This window comes from Squalius cephalus, assembly GCF_949319135.1.
Source record: "Squalius cephalus genome assembly, chromosome: 16".
Taxonomy (NCBI): Eukaryota; Metazoa; Chordata; class Actinopteri; order Cypriniformes; family Leuciscidae; genus Squalius; species Squalius cephalus.
The window spans coordinates 16,087,000-16,100,930 of NC_137137.1; the positions used below are offsets into that span (position 1 = coordinate 16,087,000).

A 13,931-nucleotide genomic window follows, 5' to 3' on the forward strand; every position below is an offset into this window, starting at 1 on the left:
AGCTTCATCTCTCCTGCTTTTGCATGTATTTATAAATCCAAAAAGGTCTATTTATTCAAACTAGAAGTGAACAAATACACCCACAGTCATGGGCAAATGGGAGAAAACAGGAGTGTGAACATGACAGCAGCAGCTGAGATTTACATTATGAGAGTTCTCACAAGTGTTGGATGTGCATGGATTTGTTAACTAGTATAGGGCAAAATGAAATTTGATAAAAGTTTAATATCAGCAAATAATAACAAATAAAATTATTCTCGGACATACACTACAGTTCAAAAGTTTGGAGTCGGAATGCTTTATTAATGTTTTTTGAAAGAAGTCTCTTATGCCCCTCAAGGCTGCTTTTATTTGATCAAAAATACAGTAATATTGTAAAATATTATTAGAATTCAAAATTTAAATTTTTATTTATTCCTCTGATGACAAAGCTGATTTTTCAACATCATTACTCCAGTCTTCAGTGTCACATGATCCTTCAGAAATCATTCTAATATGCTGATTTGCTGCTAAAGAAACAGTTCTTACTATTATGAATGCTGAAAACAGTCGTGCTGCTTAATATTTTTTGTGGAACTGGAAACCATGATACTTTTTAGAATTCTTTGATGAATAGAAAGTTGAAAAGAACAGCATTTATTTAAAATAGAAATTGTCTTTACTGTCACTTTTTATCAGTTTAATGCATATTTTCTCAATAAAAGTATTCATTATATTAAATCTTTAAATCTTACTGAACCCAAACTCTTGAACAGGAGTTTGTTTATCTATTATTGAATCACAAAGTTTAGTTTTATATATACATCAAAGTGTATTAAATAGCAAAATTTAAATGTTATTTATATGCATTTAAATATTAGAAATATTTATTTTGATATTTATAAGAGAATTGGAGATTAATTGATTAGAGAGATAAACAAAATATTTAGTTTGCTTGTTAAAGGCAAACTTTCATGTTTGTGCATCAGTTGTCTGTGCAGGGTACTGTACTATAAATGCACTGCTTTGTATTTTAAATTAAAAGTTGCTAATGAATAGCATGTCACTTATTTATTATAAACACAATCACAATTATGTTAGGAGGAAACATAATGAACGAGAATTATTTATGCTAAATTACTTTTTAATAATTCATACTTTAAATATAAACATACTTCTTTTTGACATCTTCGTGTCAGAATTGATCTGATCCGTGCTCTGTCACTGACACTAACGTTGTGTCCTGCCTTGACTGTCGATAGAGAATTGTGACTGGATGGTATATTTGTTCTACAAAATATACTGTGATGTGATTGGCTACTTTTGATATAGGCTATTCTCGCGTGACAGAAGTCTCGCTCTATCGCTTAGCAATAAAGACATTTGAAGAAAGATAAAATATGGAACAAAACATGTTTTTTTTAATAATTAAAACTAAAAAAAGAGCTGAACTATGGAACTGTCCTGAAATACGGGACTGTCCAGAGAAAAACGGGATGTCTGGAACCCTATCAATCAGGCATCCTAATGCTACTACTGAGCGATTGAAACTGAGCCATTGCCCTTATATGGAATTTCACTGATTACTTTCAAAGTAAAATAAGTCATTATTTTATTTCTTTGTAACATTATTCTTTGAAAGTGTCCCTGGTGTGAACTACTGCAAATATGAGTGTTTGTGTTTTTAACTTCAGGCGATGGTTTAATATGCAATACTTATCGGGCCATGTTAAGACTTGGGATCATTTGTAATCAAACAAATGGCTAAATTATAAGACTTCATTTGTAATGATTGATCAATGCTCCCTTTCGCTAACATAGTTAGCAATATCTAAGAGGAATGTGGCTCACTGACAGATTATAGCACTAATTCACAGAAGTGCTTTAATAAGTAAGGATTAGCCAGCCTTTCCATTTTCAATCAGTCCAATCCATAACGGGGGGCAGCACAAAACGCTCTACCTCATTAAACAAGATCTTATTAACTGGAGCTTGGCTTTTTCAGCTTAAAACTTGTGCATTTAATCAATTAAGTTGCATGCGTTAAGTTAATCATCATAATTTTATGCATTGTTAATCATCATAATTCTACACATTTTGTGGGATCAAATGTCAAGCTTTCAATGTAATGTATTTCTATGATGATTGGCAGTTCCTTTTTTCTTGAGTTTAAATGAACTGTTTCAAAAGAAGCATGTTCTCATTTTTTTTAAACTGCCTTAAGCTGTAATTGCTGAAGGTCAGAGTGCTGAGGATGAACCCAGTAGTACTTCAGTAGTTGAAGCCTGTTCAAGGAAAATCTTTTATCTTTATTAATTTATTTGTTTGTTTGTTTATTTTATTTTATTTTTTTAATATTTGGAAGCTTTGATACCATTTAATTCCTGGATGATCCACTGATCACTTTCATTCTTTTGACGTTTAGCAAAACACCTTTTACTGTCACTCAAACATTGAAGTTTGTATTGAGGCCTTAAAGTCCATCCAACAATGAAAATTCTGCCTACATTTACTCACCCTCATATTGTTCCAAACCTGTATGACAGACTTGCTTCTGGGAAACACAAAAGAAGATATGTTGGTAACCAAACAGTTTCGGATTCCATTGACTTTAATTGTGTTGACATAAAATACAGTGGAAGTCAATGGGAACTAAAACGGTTTGCCTGTCAACATTCAAAATATTTACTTTTGTGTTCAGTTGAAGAAAGAAATGCTGATACATAGGGATTTTTGGGTGGACTATTCCTTCAAGTAAGTGTTTTTTTTTTTTTTTTTTTTTTCATATCAAAGCTTTCAAAAATAAAATGCTTTAAATATTCAACATTTACACAAAGATTGCTTTGATACCAAATTTGCCCATCATCAAAGCTTGAAAAAACCTTCAAGTCAACATGCTGAAGGAGTCACATATTTTGATCAAAAAAAAATAATAATAATAAATCCCTTGGGTCTGTTTACAATAATCACTCAACACAGTATGGAGTGAAATAAAATGGCTTAGTTTGCACATAGCCTCCATTTCCAACCCAGGCTCGTTATAAAAACGTGCCAGTGGCAACATTTCAGCAAAATGATATTCTGTTGCTACCTAAACGATAGGGCATTTGCTGATGCAAACATGCCAGTTTAGTTTGCTTCTACCGGTCTTTGAAATCTTTTAAAGATCTTTTAAAGTGTTGTGATTTGTGTTTCTTAGGACTCGTACCCAAGCTTTCTGCATTCTAAATGCAACGCTGTACCAAGTAAGCTACCAAGTCAGACCTAAACTAAAGCCATACATATGAAGCTGTTTATGTGATGCAAACATCAAAGTGTATTAGTTTACAAATCACACACCATGGTAAAGAAAAAAATAAGTCTTTATTAATCAGTAATCTGCCCCTTAGTCATAATTTATGTGAAAAGGAGTTAAAGTTGTTGGTGTTTTACTGCTTCTAGAAATCATTTCAGCTGCAAACTGCAGTGAATTGTACATATATAGGTACGTTTTTGCAAAAAATATAAGTAGAGGCATGTTTTTCCAAGATGAAGCCTGGGTTGTCCATTTCATCTCACAGGTTGCTTTTTCAGCACTATTGTTTGCATCTTCCCTTCTTTTCGTTCTGACCCTGGTTGACACTTCCATTTTTTTTTTTTTTTTTTTTTTTTTTGCCAGAGTTGGCAAATTACACTGCTCCATGGCTCACTTCAACATACTGCATTTTACCTTCCCCAACTTCAGTTACGCTAAATAAAATGAGTCAAGTAAGATGAATGTTCATGTCTGACATCAGCTTTACTGCACATCCGGGAGCCACAAACTGATCAAGGGCAAAAAGGTTGAGTTTATTTGTAGGAGGTACTTTCATTTTTAAAATAGACTTATGCTTCATTATAAAATGTTCTGCAGTAAGATGTAATTAGATATAAGCCTATCTTTGCAGCAACTCAATCAAAACACAAGCACTAAGCCTTCACTTATGCAGCGGAAAAAAAAAAGGAAGGAACCAATCAGAGGTCTTAAAGCAACATCAGTGCTGATGAGCATCTGTTTATGCAAACCCTGCGAGTTGAATGGAATGTTTATCAAATTAAAATTTCAAAACTATATATTTATACTGAAGAACGCTGGTTTCCTCATAGGTTTTTTTCCATAAACACCTCATAGCCTGTGATAGAGTTCTAAATAGGGTTTTTTTTTTTCCGTTTTTTTTCTTCTGACTATTCAGATGGGAGTCTCTAAAAGTGCTGAATTGTTAATGAAGCTCTAAGTGGAGAGGAAATGATCATATTTGCACAGTTGTAATTAAAGCCATTGGTAAAGACATATTGATCACCACCACCTTTGGCTGCCAGCCTGTGATTACGCTCGGGGATTGAGCCATAAAATATATATTTCTTCAAGATGGCAAGCCACATGGTTACTTGACTGAACAAAAGGGAACTTGATTGTTGTAGAAATTCCATCTATTTGCAGAACTAGAGAAATATGTTCTCACCTTATTTAGGGATAGGTCGCAATAGCCGATTAAAATACTACATACATTTATGTTTGTTTTTATTCTAGGTTTTTTTTTATAGTTTTAGTGCTGGTAGCTTAATGACAGTGATAACATTGTGTCATGCTTTAGCTGTTAGACAATTTGAACGATTAAAACCTCTCAGAGAAGTTGCATCTTTTATTTAATATCCCATTACCTGTTGTAGAAACCTAACCAGCCTAAGCTGCTCTCTGCTCTTAGATGGTTTAATATGGTCTCTCAGACCGGTCAAGCTGCTCTTAATGAGATAGCTCACCCAAAAAATTCAAATTCTGTAATTTTACTAAATCTCTAACTCTCTCTGGGGTTTTGTTAATGCAAAAGAAGATATTGTGAAGAATGTTAGTAACCAAACAGTTTTGGTTACCATTGAATTCCATTGTATGGACAAAAAATACTGAGACATATCTCAAAATTATGACAGAATTTTGTTTTGGGGTGAACTGTGAACCTTTTAAGGTGGTCTTGCTGGTGTTTAGATGATTTAGCTGGGTGGGGAGCTGGTCTCCCAGCATGACTAACTGAAAACCTACTAACAGACCAACCTGACCTGCCTGGGAAAAACAGCTAAGGGACATTCACAGCAAGGACCATGACAATATTGATAGCTATAAATATGAAGTTTTAATAATCGTTCTAATTATATAAGAATAGGGAAGCCCACACCGCAACTATAATGACAATGACACAAATTGATCCAGGGCTCCAGACTGCGACCATTTTTTTCTGCCGGTGCGACAAAATATTTATTTAGGTCGCGCTGGCGCGACCACAACGTTGCCGAGCAGCGAAAGCAAATAAAATGAAAGCGGAACGAAAATGCGCTACTCATTTATGCTTCACGAACCGTTAAGTAGTTCGGACCAACAGACAGCGCACGCAGCGCCAGCAGCGCCCAGAACTTGCCAGTCGCGGCCGCGGGCCGATCTCGATCAAGCGGTGACACTGTTACTAGGAGATCCAGTGAAGAAATCCATTGAATTCGCCTCAGAATTAATAACATCATCGCTGCGAGATCCAGTGAGAAACATTCCGATTCGGCGCATAGTTCTCTGTTATAAACCATAGATATCAGACCAAACAGCGCTGACGTGGAAACCAGGAGAAACATTTATAGAAGCCATTTCAGTCCACAAATCAGCAACATTCACCATGGATTTAGGCTAATGTAGTAACTCTAACCATAACTATGGTATTGTGACAGAAATAGTCAAACGCTTACAAGTACTACACATCTTTTTTCAGCACTTCAAATATATAATATTATATATAAATGTTATTTTTAATGTGATGACCAACACATTTTTTGTTCATCCTTCAAAGATTGTCTAAACATTTTAAGATGTAGGAAATCTCTCTTTTTAAAACACTTATTTAAAAATAAAAAATAAATAAAAATTACCATTGTAAACAGTAGGATGCTTATTGGCTATTTTGACTCCCTAATATAAATTTTTTCACTCGTTTTGCTTTTTAATTAATATTAAGACATTATGAATGATAATAATTAAAGTTAATTTCATCTACACCCTAAATTAAGCTTAGTGCTTTATTGTCAGCCCCAGTGCTACCAGATAGTTTTTGTAGAACTCAGTGGCTCTGGTGCGGCTGCCCTCAGATGTTAGTCTGGATCCCTGTGAACTTAAAATAAAACTGCACATTGTAATATCTGTACGTTAAGCCTATTTATTATTAAATAATTTGTCAGTATTACAGTTATTATGTGGGAAATTGAAATAATTGCATTGCAAGCTGATTTAAGGTGTCAGCCTTAAATCATTAACATAAGGTTATCAATCATTAGTGTTGACCCTAATGTATAGTTAACTTTATGGTTTTCATGTTTGTGTACATGCCTTAAAACCAGCAAACCTCAAAGTTTCTCACATACCTAATCTTACTCGACTGTTTTTTATAACTGTTACATCAAATATTTGTACTGTCAAATGATTTTGTTATTTAGAGTTTCACCTATTATGTTTGCACTGAAGTTATGGGAAACTAAATCAAATGAATGGGAGATTAAGTCAGTCATTATAAAACTTCTGTCTTCTCTCTCTTTCTGTCACACACAGCTTGTGAGTTGATGAACAGAGGTATCCTAGCACTGGTCAGCTCTATCGGCTGTATGTCCGCGGGGTCGCTGCAGTCTTTAGCTGACGCCATGCACATCCCTCACCTCTTCATCCAGAGGGCACCCGCAGGGACTCCTCGCTCTAGCTGTCCGCCCACCAGTCGCGCCCATCCAGACGACTACACTCTCTTCGTGCGACCTCCCGTCTACCTAAATGACGTCATCTTCCAAGTGGTGATGGAGTACACCTGGCAAAAGTTCATTATCTTCTATGATACCGACTATGGTGAGTAGTTTTACTTTACTGATTTCAGTAGTAAACGGCCATAAGGAGCTCCCTTAGAGTGTGTCCAATCAGTGACCCCACATTAACACCCCTTTATTACCACCACAGAGAGGAAATTTTACAGCATTATTACCTCCATTGCTCATGTGTTTAATGCATTTTGCCTGTGTGTGTTTAAGAGAAAAGAGCATGGAATGAGGTTAAATCATTCGCAGATTAACCACAGAGCCGAATGGGCTGTTGCCCACAGGCCAATCAGTCCAAGAGGCCTCAGTTATTTATTTATTTTTTCGGAGCATACATCTTCCCTTGAGCCTTTACCCATTGCATTTCATTGCGTTTCTCTCAGTCTTGCAATGTGTTTCACCGACTGAGCAAACTGGTTAAAGTTAAACATGTTTCGTGATAGGTTTTGACATGAGCGGAGTAGATGAGAGTGAGAATTTGCCCGCGGTTAGTCAGGCAGTTATCCAGCCACCAGATTAGAGCCATTTTCATTGATAGAGGCACCGAATATTTTCCACAATCATGATGCTAATTACTCACGTCAGCCAGGGAAAGATTGATGGGAGGTAAAACAAAGCATGCTTTAAGATGGATGTTTTAGTCATAAAAGTCATTCTACCAATAAGAAAGAATAATGATGTATTAAAAATTTTATTTGTTGCACTAAAATGGTCATACAACAAGAAAATACTTTTGGTTCTGACCATTTGGGGTATATGTTAGTGTTAGGAAAGTACTAGAAAAGAGAAAAATACTAAATGTGTGAAAAGAGTATAATGGACAATAAAAGAAAAATTAAAGATAATAATACAAATTTACTGATTAAGGACGCTCTACAACTCTTGACTCATGCACAAAGGCTTTGAATGGGTGACTCACTGATTGATTTTAATAAAGATTGATGTTAGCATGTTGCTAGGGCTGTCAAAATATAAAAAATTCACTACATGATTATCATGGTCAAAAGAATTCATAATATTATTGTGATAGATGCCTATGGAAGTTTTGAAAATAAAATTCTTTCAAATAGCATTCAAATTCATCTATAGCTTTGTTTATTTTGAATGAATCACACTCAAAATAAGTGTAGGTAGGCAGAGAGAGTTTATAACCATAGCTGTACAAAAATAACTTACTGTTGATCGGCACTTCCTGCATTCTGGGGTGTCTGACGCTGTCTCTTTTTTTTTTACAGAATACAAAAAAAATTATCCACACTGGCTCACTTTTTTTCGGGTGCGGGTAGAGTGTCTTACTTTCATCTGTTCTTCTTCATCACAAAAGTTTATTATTTGCATGTGTTGTCAATTTAGACTTTCAAATGATTTTAAAAACACACACCCGAAGTGTAGGCATAGAAAGCAGGTGGTCACACAGTAGGGAGCACTGAACTAAGTTTTGTTTTCTTTCATGTCTTATTGCAGTTAAACTGTCAAATACATGCACGGTTTACATAAACACAGACGGTTGTGTCTTAAGTGAACGTTAACAGTTGGGACAAAATCAGATGTGTGAGTATATTGAAACCGTGCAGTTTTTAAAGTGACAGCAGGCTAATATACCTGCTATTTTTTAACTGTAATTTTCATTATGCATTCTGGGATTGACTTTTGTGTGAATGATACACGCACTGGTAAAACAAAATAAAATCTTGTAGGTGTAGGCAGCTTGTTTGGAACCGAGCATTTGTGTTTGTGACTGGGTTAAAGAGAGAGGGGGAGTGAGATATAAGTATAAAATGCAGAAATATAATGTAGTTGTGTGTGAAAAGAACTTCATGGTTGATGGTCTCTCTGGAGGGCATGCTCTGCTGCAGCAGGTTAAGGTGCGAATGAATAAGTACCTGTCCCCGAAGACAAACGGATATGATTTCAGCTATGTCCAGAGGGCCATATGCCTTGGGCAGCTATATAGTAATGAAGCCTTAGAGATCCTCTCCCCTCCTCCCTGCCTTAAGTGTGTGGAGAGCTTGACCAGTGACTCTGAAGATAGACTCCTCAGACATTTGATTAGCTGGCCTCTGAGCAAGAGATCTTTCAGAGAGAACAAAGTGTTCCTAAATTGCTTTGGCTTTTTAAGATGACTTGGACAATAGAGAGTTCATTGATAAATTGATTTTGCCTCCTTGGTGTCCCCTGTTTTTTAGGACTAGTGGTGCTGGCAGAAGCCTCAAAAAATAGGGGGGAAAAAATCCATTTGTGTTTTTAGTCTGAGGTTTCCCTCTATGTTAAGTATCCTCTGCCATAACTGAAGTTGTTCAGTGGTTTAGGCGACTTCATAAAAGTGATTTTGAAATAAATTGAAGTGTATTTTTGAGCTAAGTGGATTTTGACTACAACTTCACAAATAATGATTTTTATATGACTTTTTGTTGCTTATATACAGTATCTCACAAAAGTGAGTACACCCCTCACATTTCAGCAAACATTTTAGTATATCTTCTCAAGGGACAATACTATAGAAATGAAACTTGGATCTGCTTGTATAGCAGTATATATTTACTGTCCTCTGAAAATAACTCAACATACAGCCATTATTGTCAAAATAGCTGGCAACAAAAGTAAGTACACCCTAAGTGAACATGTCAAAACTGTGTCCAAAGTGTCAATATTTTGTGTGAGCACCATTGTTATCTAGCACTGCCTTAATCCTCCTGGGCATGGATTTCCCCAGAGCTGCACAGGTTGTTGCTGGGATCCTCTTCCACTCCTCCATAATGACATCACAGAGCTGCTGGCTGTTAGTGACATGGCGCTTCTCCACCTTTCGCTTGAGGATGCCCCACAGGTGCGTAATATGGTTCAGGTCTGGAGACATACTTGGTCACTCCATCACCTTCAGCTTCCTCAGCAAGGCAGTTGTCATCTTGGCGGTGTGTTTGGGGTCGTTGTCATGCCGTTCAGCCCAGTTTCTGATGGGAGGGCATCATGTTCTGCTTCAGAATGTCGCAGTACATGTTGGAATCCGTGTTTTTCTCAATGAAGCTCAGCTCCCCAGTACCAGCAGCACTCATGCAGCCCCAGACCATGATGCTACCACCACCATGCTTGACTGTTGGCAAGACACGATTCTCTTGGTACTCCTCAGAGTCGCCACACATGCTGAACACCATCCGAGCCAAACAAGTTTATTTTTGTCTCATCAGACCACAGGACATGGCTCCAGTAATTCATGCTCTTGGACAGGTTGCTTTCTGCAAACTGTTTACAGGCTTTCTTGTGAGCCAGCTTACCTTCCAAACCTCTAAAGCAATGCTGGCACGATCATGCATCTATTTTTTTAAGCCCGCTTCTGCACCTGACCCACAGCACGAGGACTCAACTTCTTTGATTGACCCTTGCGAGGCCTGTTCCAAGTGGAACCCGTCTTGGAAAACCTCTGTATGACCCTGGCCTGTACTGTAACTCAGTTTCAGGGTGTTACCTATCTTCTTATAGCCTAGGCCATCGTTGTGGAGAGCAACAATTCTAATTCTCAAATCCTTAGAGCAGAGGTCTTCAATCCTGCTCCTGGAGGGCCACTGTCCTGCAGAGTTTAGTTCCAACCTGCTTCAGCACACCTGCCTTTGAATATTCAGGCGATTCTGAAGAGCTTGATGAGCTGATTCAGGTGTGTTTGATTAGGGTTGGAACTAAACTTTGCAGGACAGCGGCCCTCCAGGAGCAGGATTGAAGACCTCTGCCTTAGAGAGTTCTTTGCCATGAGGTGCCATGTTGAACCTCCAGTGGTCAGTGTGAGAGAATTGTACTCAAAGCACAAATTTTATCTGCTCTAAAACAAGATACACAAATTTGTATGGTCCTGTCATTCAGACAAAAACATGAAAATGATGAATAGGACATGTGGCTTTGCTTGGTTAAACAACGTACAGCTGTTATCACTTAGGGTGTACTCACTCATTTGTTGCCAGCTATTTTGACAATAATGGCTGTATGTTGAGTTATTTTCAGAGGACAGTAAATATGTAAGGGATAATGTAGAGCGAGGCAGTTGTTATAGCGAATACAACCCCGACAGACTGATCAGGACTTGAATCTTGAATCAGTCTGAAGGGGTTGTATTCGCTATAACAACCACCTCGCTCTACATTATCCTGCTTATTACATGGCTTCCTACCAAATAAATCAATAATTTGACACAAAATATTGATTTTAAAAGGAGTTTATTGATTTAAAAACGATTGTACTGCTTCCGCTAAAGAAAATAGTCCGTTCCGTCTCTACGGTTAGAATCCTGCGTCCATAGCAACGCTCTGTTTTTCATGGCAAAGGTGTGTTATACGTAGCAGCGGTCTGTTATCAAGAAATAACAGACCGCATTCTACATTAGAATTCAACCAAGCCATGTAATAAATGCTGCTATACAAGCAGCACATTGACCACTCTAAAATATACTATATATAGTTTCATTTCTATAGTATTGTCCCTTGAGAAGATATACTAAAATGTTTGCTGAAATGTGAGGGGTGTACTCACTTTCGTGAGATACTGTATATATAAGTTTCATAGAAACAAAGAAATATGTTTCTATTTCAAATGAATGCTGTTCTTTCTAATATAATCCTGAAAAAATACACCATTGTGATTTCCACACGAAATTAAACAGAACAGTTATTTTCAGTGATAATAAGAAAGGAATCTTGAATATCAAATCAGCTTTAACATTTATTTTGAAGGATTATGTGATACTGAAGCCTGGAATATTGGCTGCTAAAAATTCAGCTTTGCCATCATCTATTAACGTTACTGTTTTTACTGTGGTTTTGATCACATATGCACATAAATGAACATAATTTTCTTTCAAAACCAACCAAACAAACAAAAAATACTCACCCCAAACTTAAAATGTATAGATGTATAGTAAAACTATATAATGTATAAATGATAAACATATAAAAAATATATATAAATGGAATCAAATTGAGATTGCATTTTCTGCTATCCAAAATTCTGTGTAATTACACATCACATCCTAGTAGGTATTTCAAAATGCGTACTTCTCTCAATTGAACTGCCCTTCATCTGCAGAGTAATGTAGGTCCCCTAGTTGGCTTATCTGCAAGTGCACAACTGAAGACAAGTAAATGTATGGAGAGAAAAGAGAAGCCATTGTTAATTGCTAAGATACAAAGTTGTGATTATGTGATTAAATGATTCATATATAATATGACGTGTACAGTTTTTTGACATGCACACTTTTCTAAAAGCCAAGTTCTAATTCTTCTTCTGAATGTAGATTGTACAGGTTATAGAGACATGTGTTCAACATAATGTGTTGTCTCACTGCTTAAGGTGAAGTCAGTGACCTCTAATGCGATTGCCACCTTCCATAAATTCAGTTTGAATAGCCATGGCGTAGCACTTATAATATTAGAATAACCTGTCCAGCACTTTGCCAAACCAGGATAAGGTTAATTTAATGTGCAGCAAGTCCAAATGAGATGATTTCATGGTTAACAGACAAGTGGATGAAAAAGATAAAGGAAATTGAGTCCCTCTTTTGAGGAGATAATTAATAACGATCTAGGCCAATGACCCTATTATCCTCTTGTGATAACCAGTCACCCTCTGTATTGTAGGGTGGGTCAGGAGTGAGGATATATTTAATTGGAAATTTTCTCTTTTCCTTATTGTACATTGTTACAGGTCGTCACATGTTCCTTAATATAGTTTTCAAAATATACATCCATCTTGGAACAGCATAGAAATTCTTATTGGTCTAAGCTGGTCTTTTCATCAGGGACATCCTCTATCTCTCTGTCTCTGTCTGTCTGTTTCTCTCTTAGCAAGATGAACTGTGACATGAAGATTTGTTTTTGTCCCCTATTGTCTCTCACTAGTGTCGTAAAGTCTAGTGGAAACATTAAACACAGTAGAGAGGATGCAGCTAGTGGGAGATTCACAGCGTGAGAGCTCACTCAATCAGCGCTCAGCTGCGGGCCTCAGATCCGGTCCTTTGGATTCTGCTCACAGTTCCTACCAGGCCACATATAACTGCGTCACTCAGAGAATTTATCTAGCTCTGGAATTTGATTTAAAGAACTCCCATCAGCCAAAAATAGTGACAGTTCACTCTAATCAGTAATCAGTAGACTGAACCGGAAACTGGGATGTATTGACTCATGTCAAGCTTTTGAGTGACTTAAATCTCAGGCAGGGGTGGATGTGTTCTAATCAAGCCAAGCACCATTGATTTCTCTTTTAGATAGACGGAGGTAGAAGTAAACTGAAGACTTTAGAGTAGTAGTTTGGGGTTTAAAAAAAATAGAGAGAAATTCAGTTGCTTTTGAAAGGACAAAAATAAGGTGTCAGTGGTAAAACGTGAGGAAATGCTAGATTTTTTTTTATAGCTGACAAAGTTAAAGTCTAATGAAATACACTGACACCTTATTTTTGTCCTTTCAAAAGCAACTGAATGCCCTTCTACATATATTAGCCTACAGTAATCATAATTCTATTTAAAACATATAAATGTACATGCATATGTATAATTTGTTCATTATAAAATACATATTTGATTATATACACACTATAAATGCATATATTTGAAAATAATACATTTTCCGCTTAAAAAAAAAAACGTTCCGTACATAGATCTGAACCAAGCGTGCCGCACAAGCCCTGAAAAGTGAAGCCAAAACGTCTCGATCGCCCCCCAGTGACTGGTCCTAGTATAGGTCATAAGCCCCGCCTCCCCGTGTTATTCAACGGGACGCGAGACCAACTAAACAATTAAATTACATTTCAAATATCTTTTTTTCTAAAGGTGGTTTCTTTCATTTGCTGTCGTTTTTATCACGCTGATGCAAGTTCAAGTGTCTGTTTCAAAAATAAGTTATTTTTTAGTTAGTTACGTGATGCGGTGGTGTAACGTCATGATTGACAGCTGTGATTGACAGGTTCTCTGAGCGAAGTAGTCACTGAAGCACCAACGGACATTTTTTCGGGATCTTCGGAGGACTGAGGAGATTGTATTTACTTTATTTTAACAAGCCTCTTGTCGTACTGCAATAAATTTTTTAAAAAGTGTGCAGAATCCACTCTCCCTGAGTGCATTCTGCGAG

The 13,931-nt window shown here is 36.7% G+C and overlaps 1 protein-coding gene across 5 annotated transcripts in view; it reads left to right on the forward strand.

Moving 5' to 3' along the window:
- grid2 (glutamate receptor, ionotropic, delta 2) overlaps nucleotides 1-13,931 on the forward strand; it is a 417,868-nt gene that overhangs the window by 225,018 nt on the left and 178,919 nt on the right. For all 5 annotated transcript variants that reach the window (XR_013823893.1, XR_013823894.1, XM_079896932.1 and 2 more), the window contains exon 3: nucleotides 6,578-6,862. Coding sequence is in view for 3 of the 5 variants with exons in the window: in XM_079896932.1 (XP_079753058.1) it covers nucleotides 6,578-6,862 (285 nt within the window). In the remaining 2 variants the exon portion in view is untranslated. The remainder of the gene's footprint in view (nucleotides 1-6,577; nucleotides 6,863-13,931) is intronic.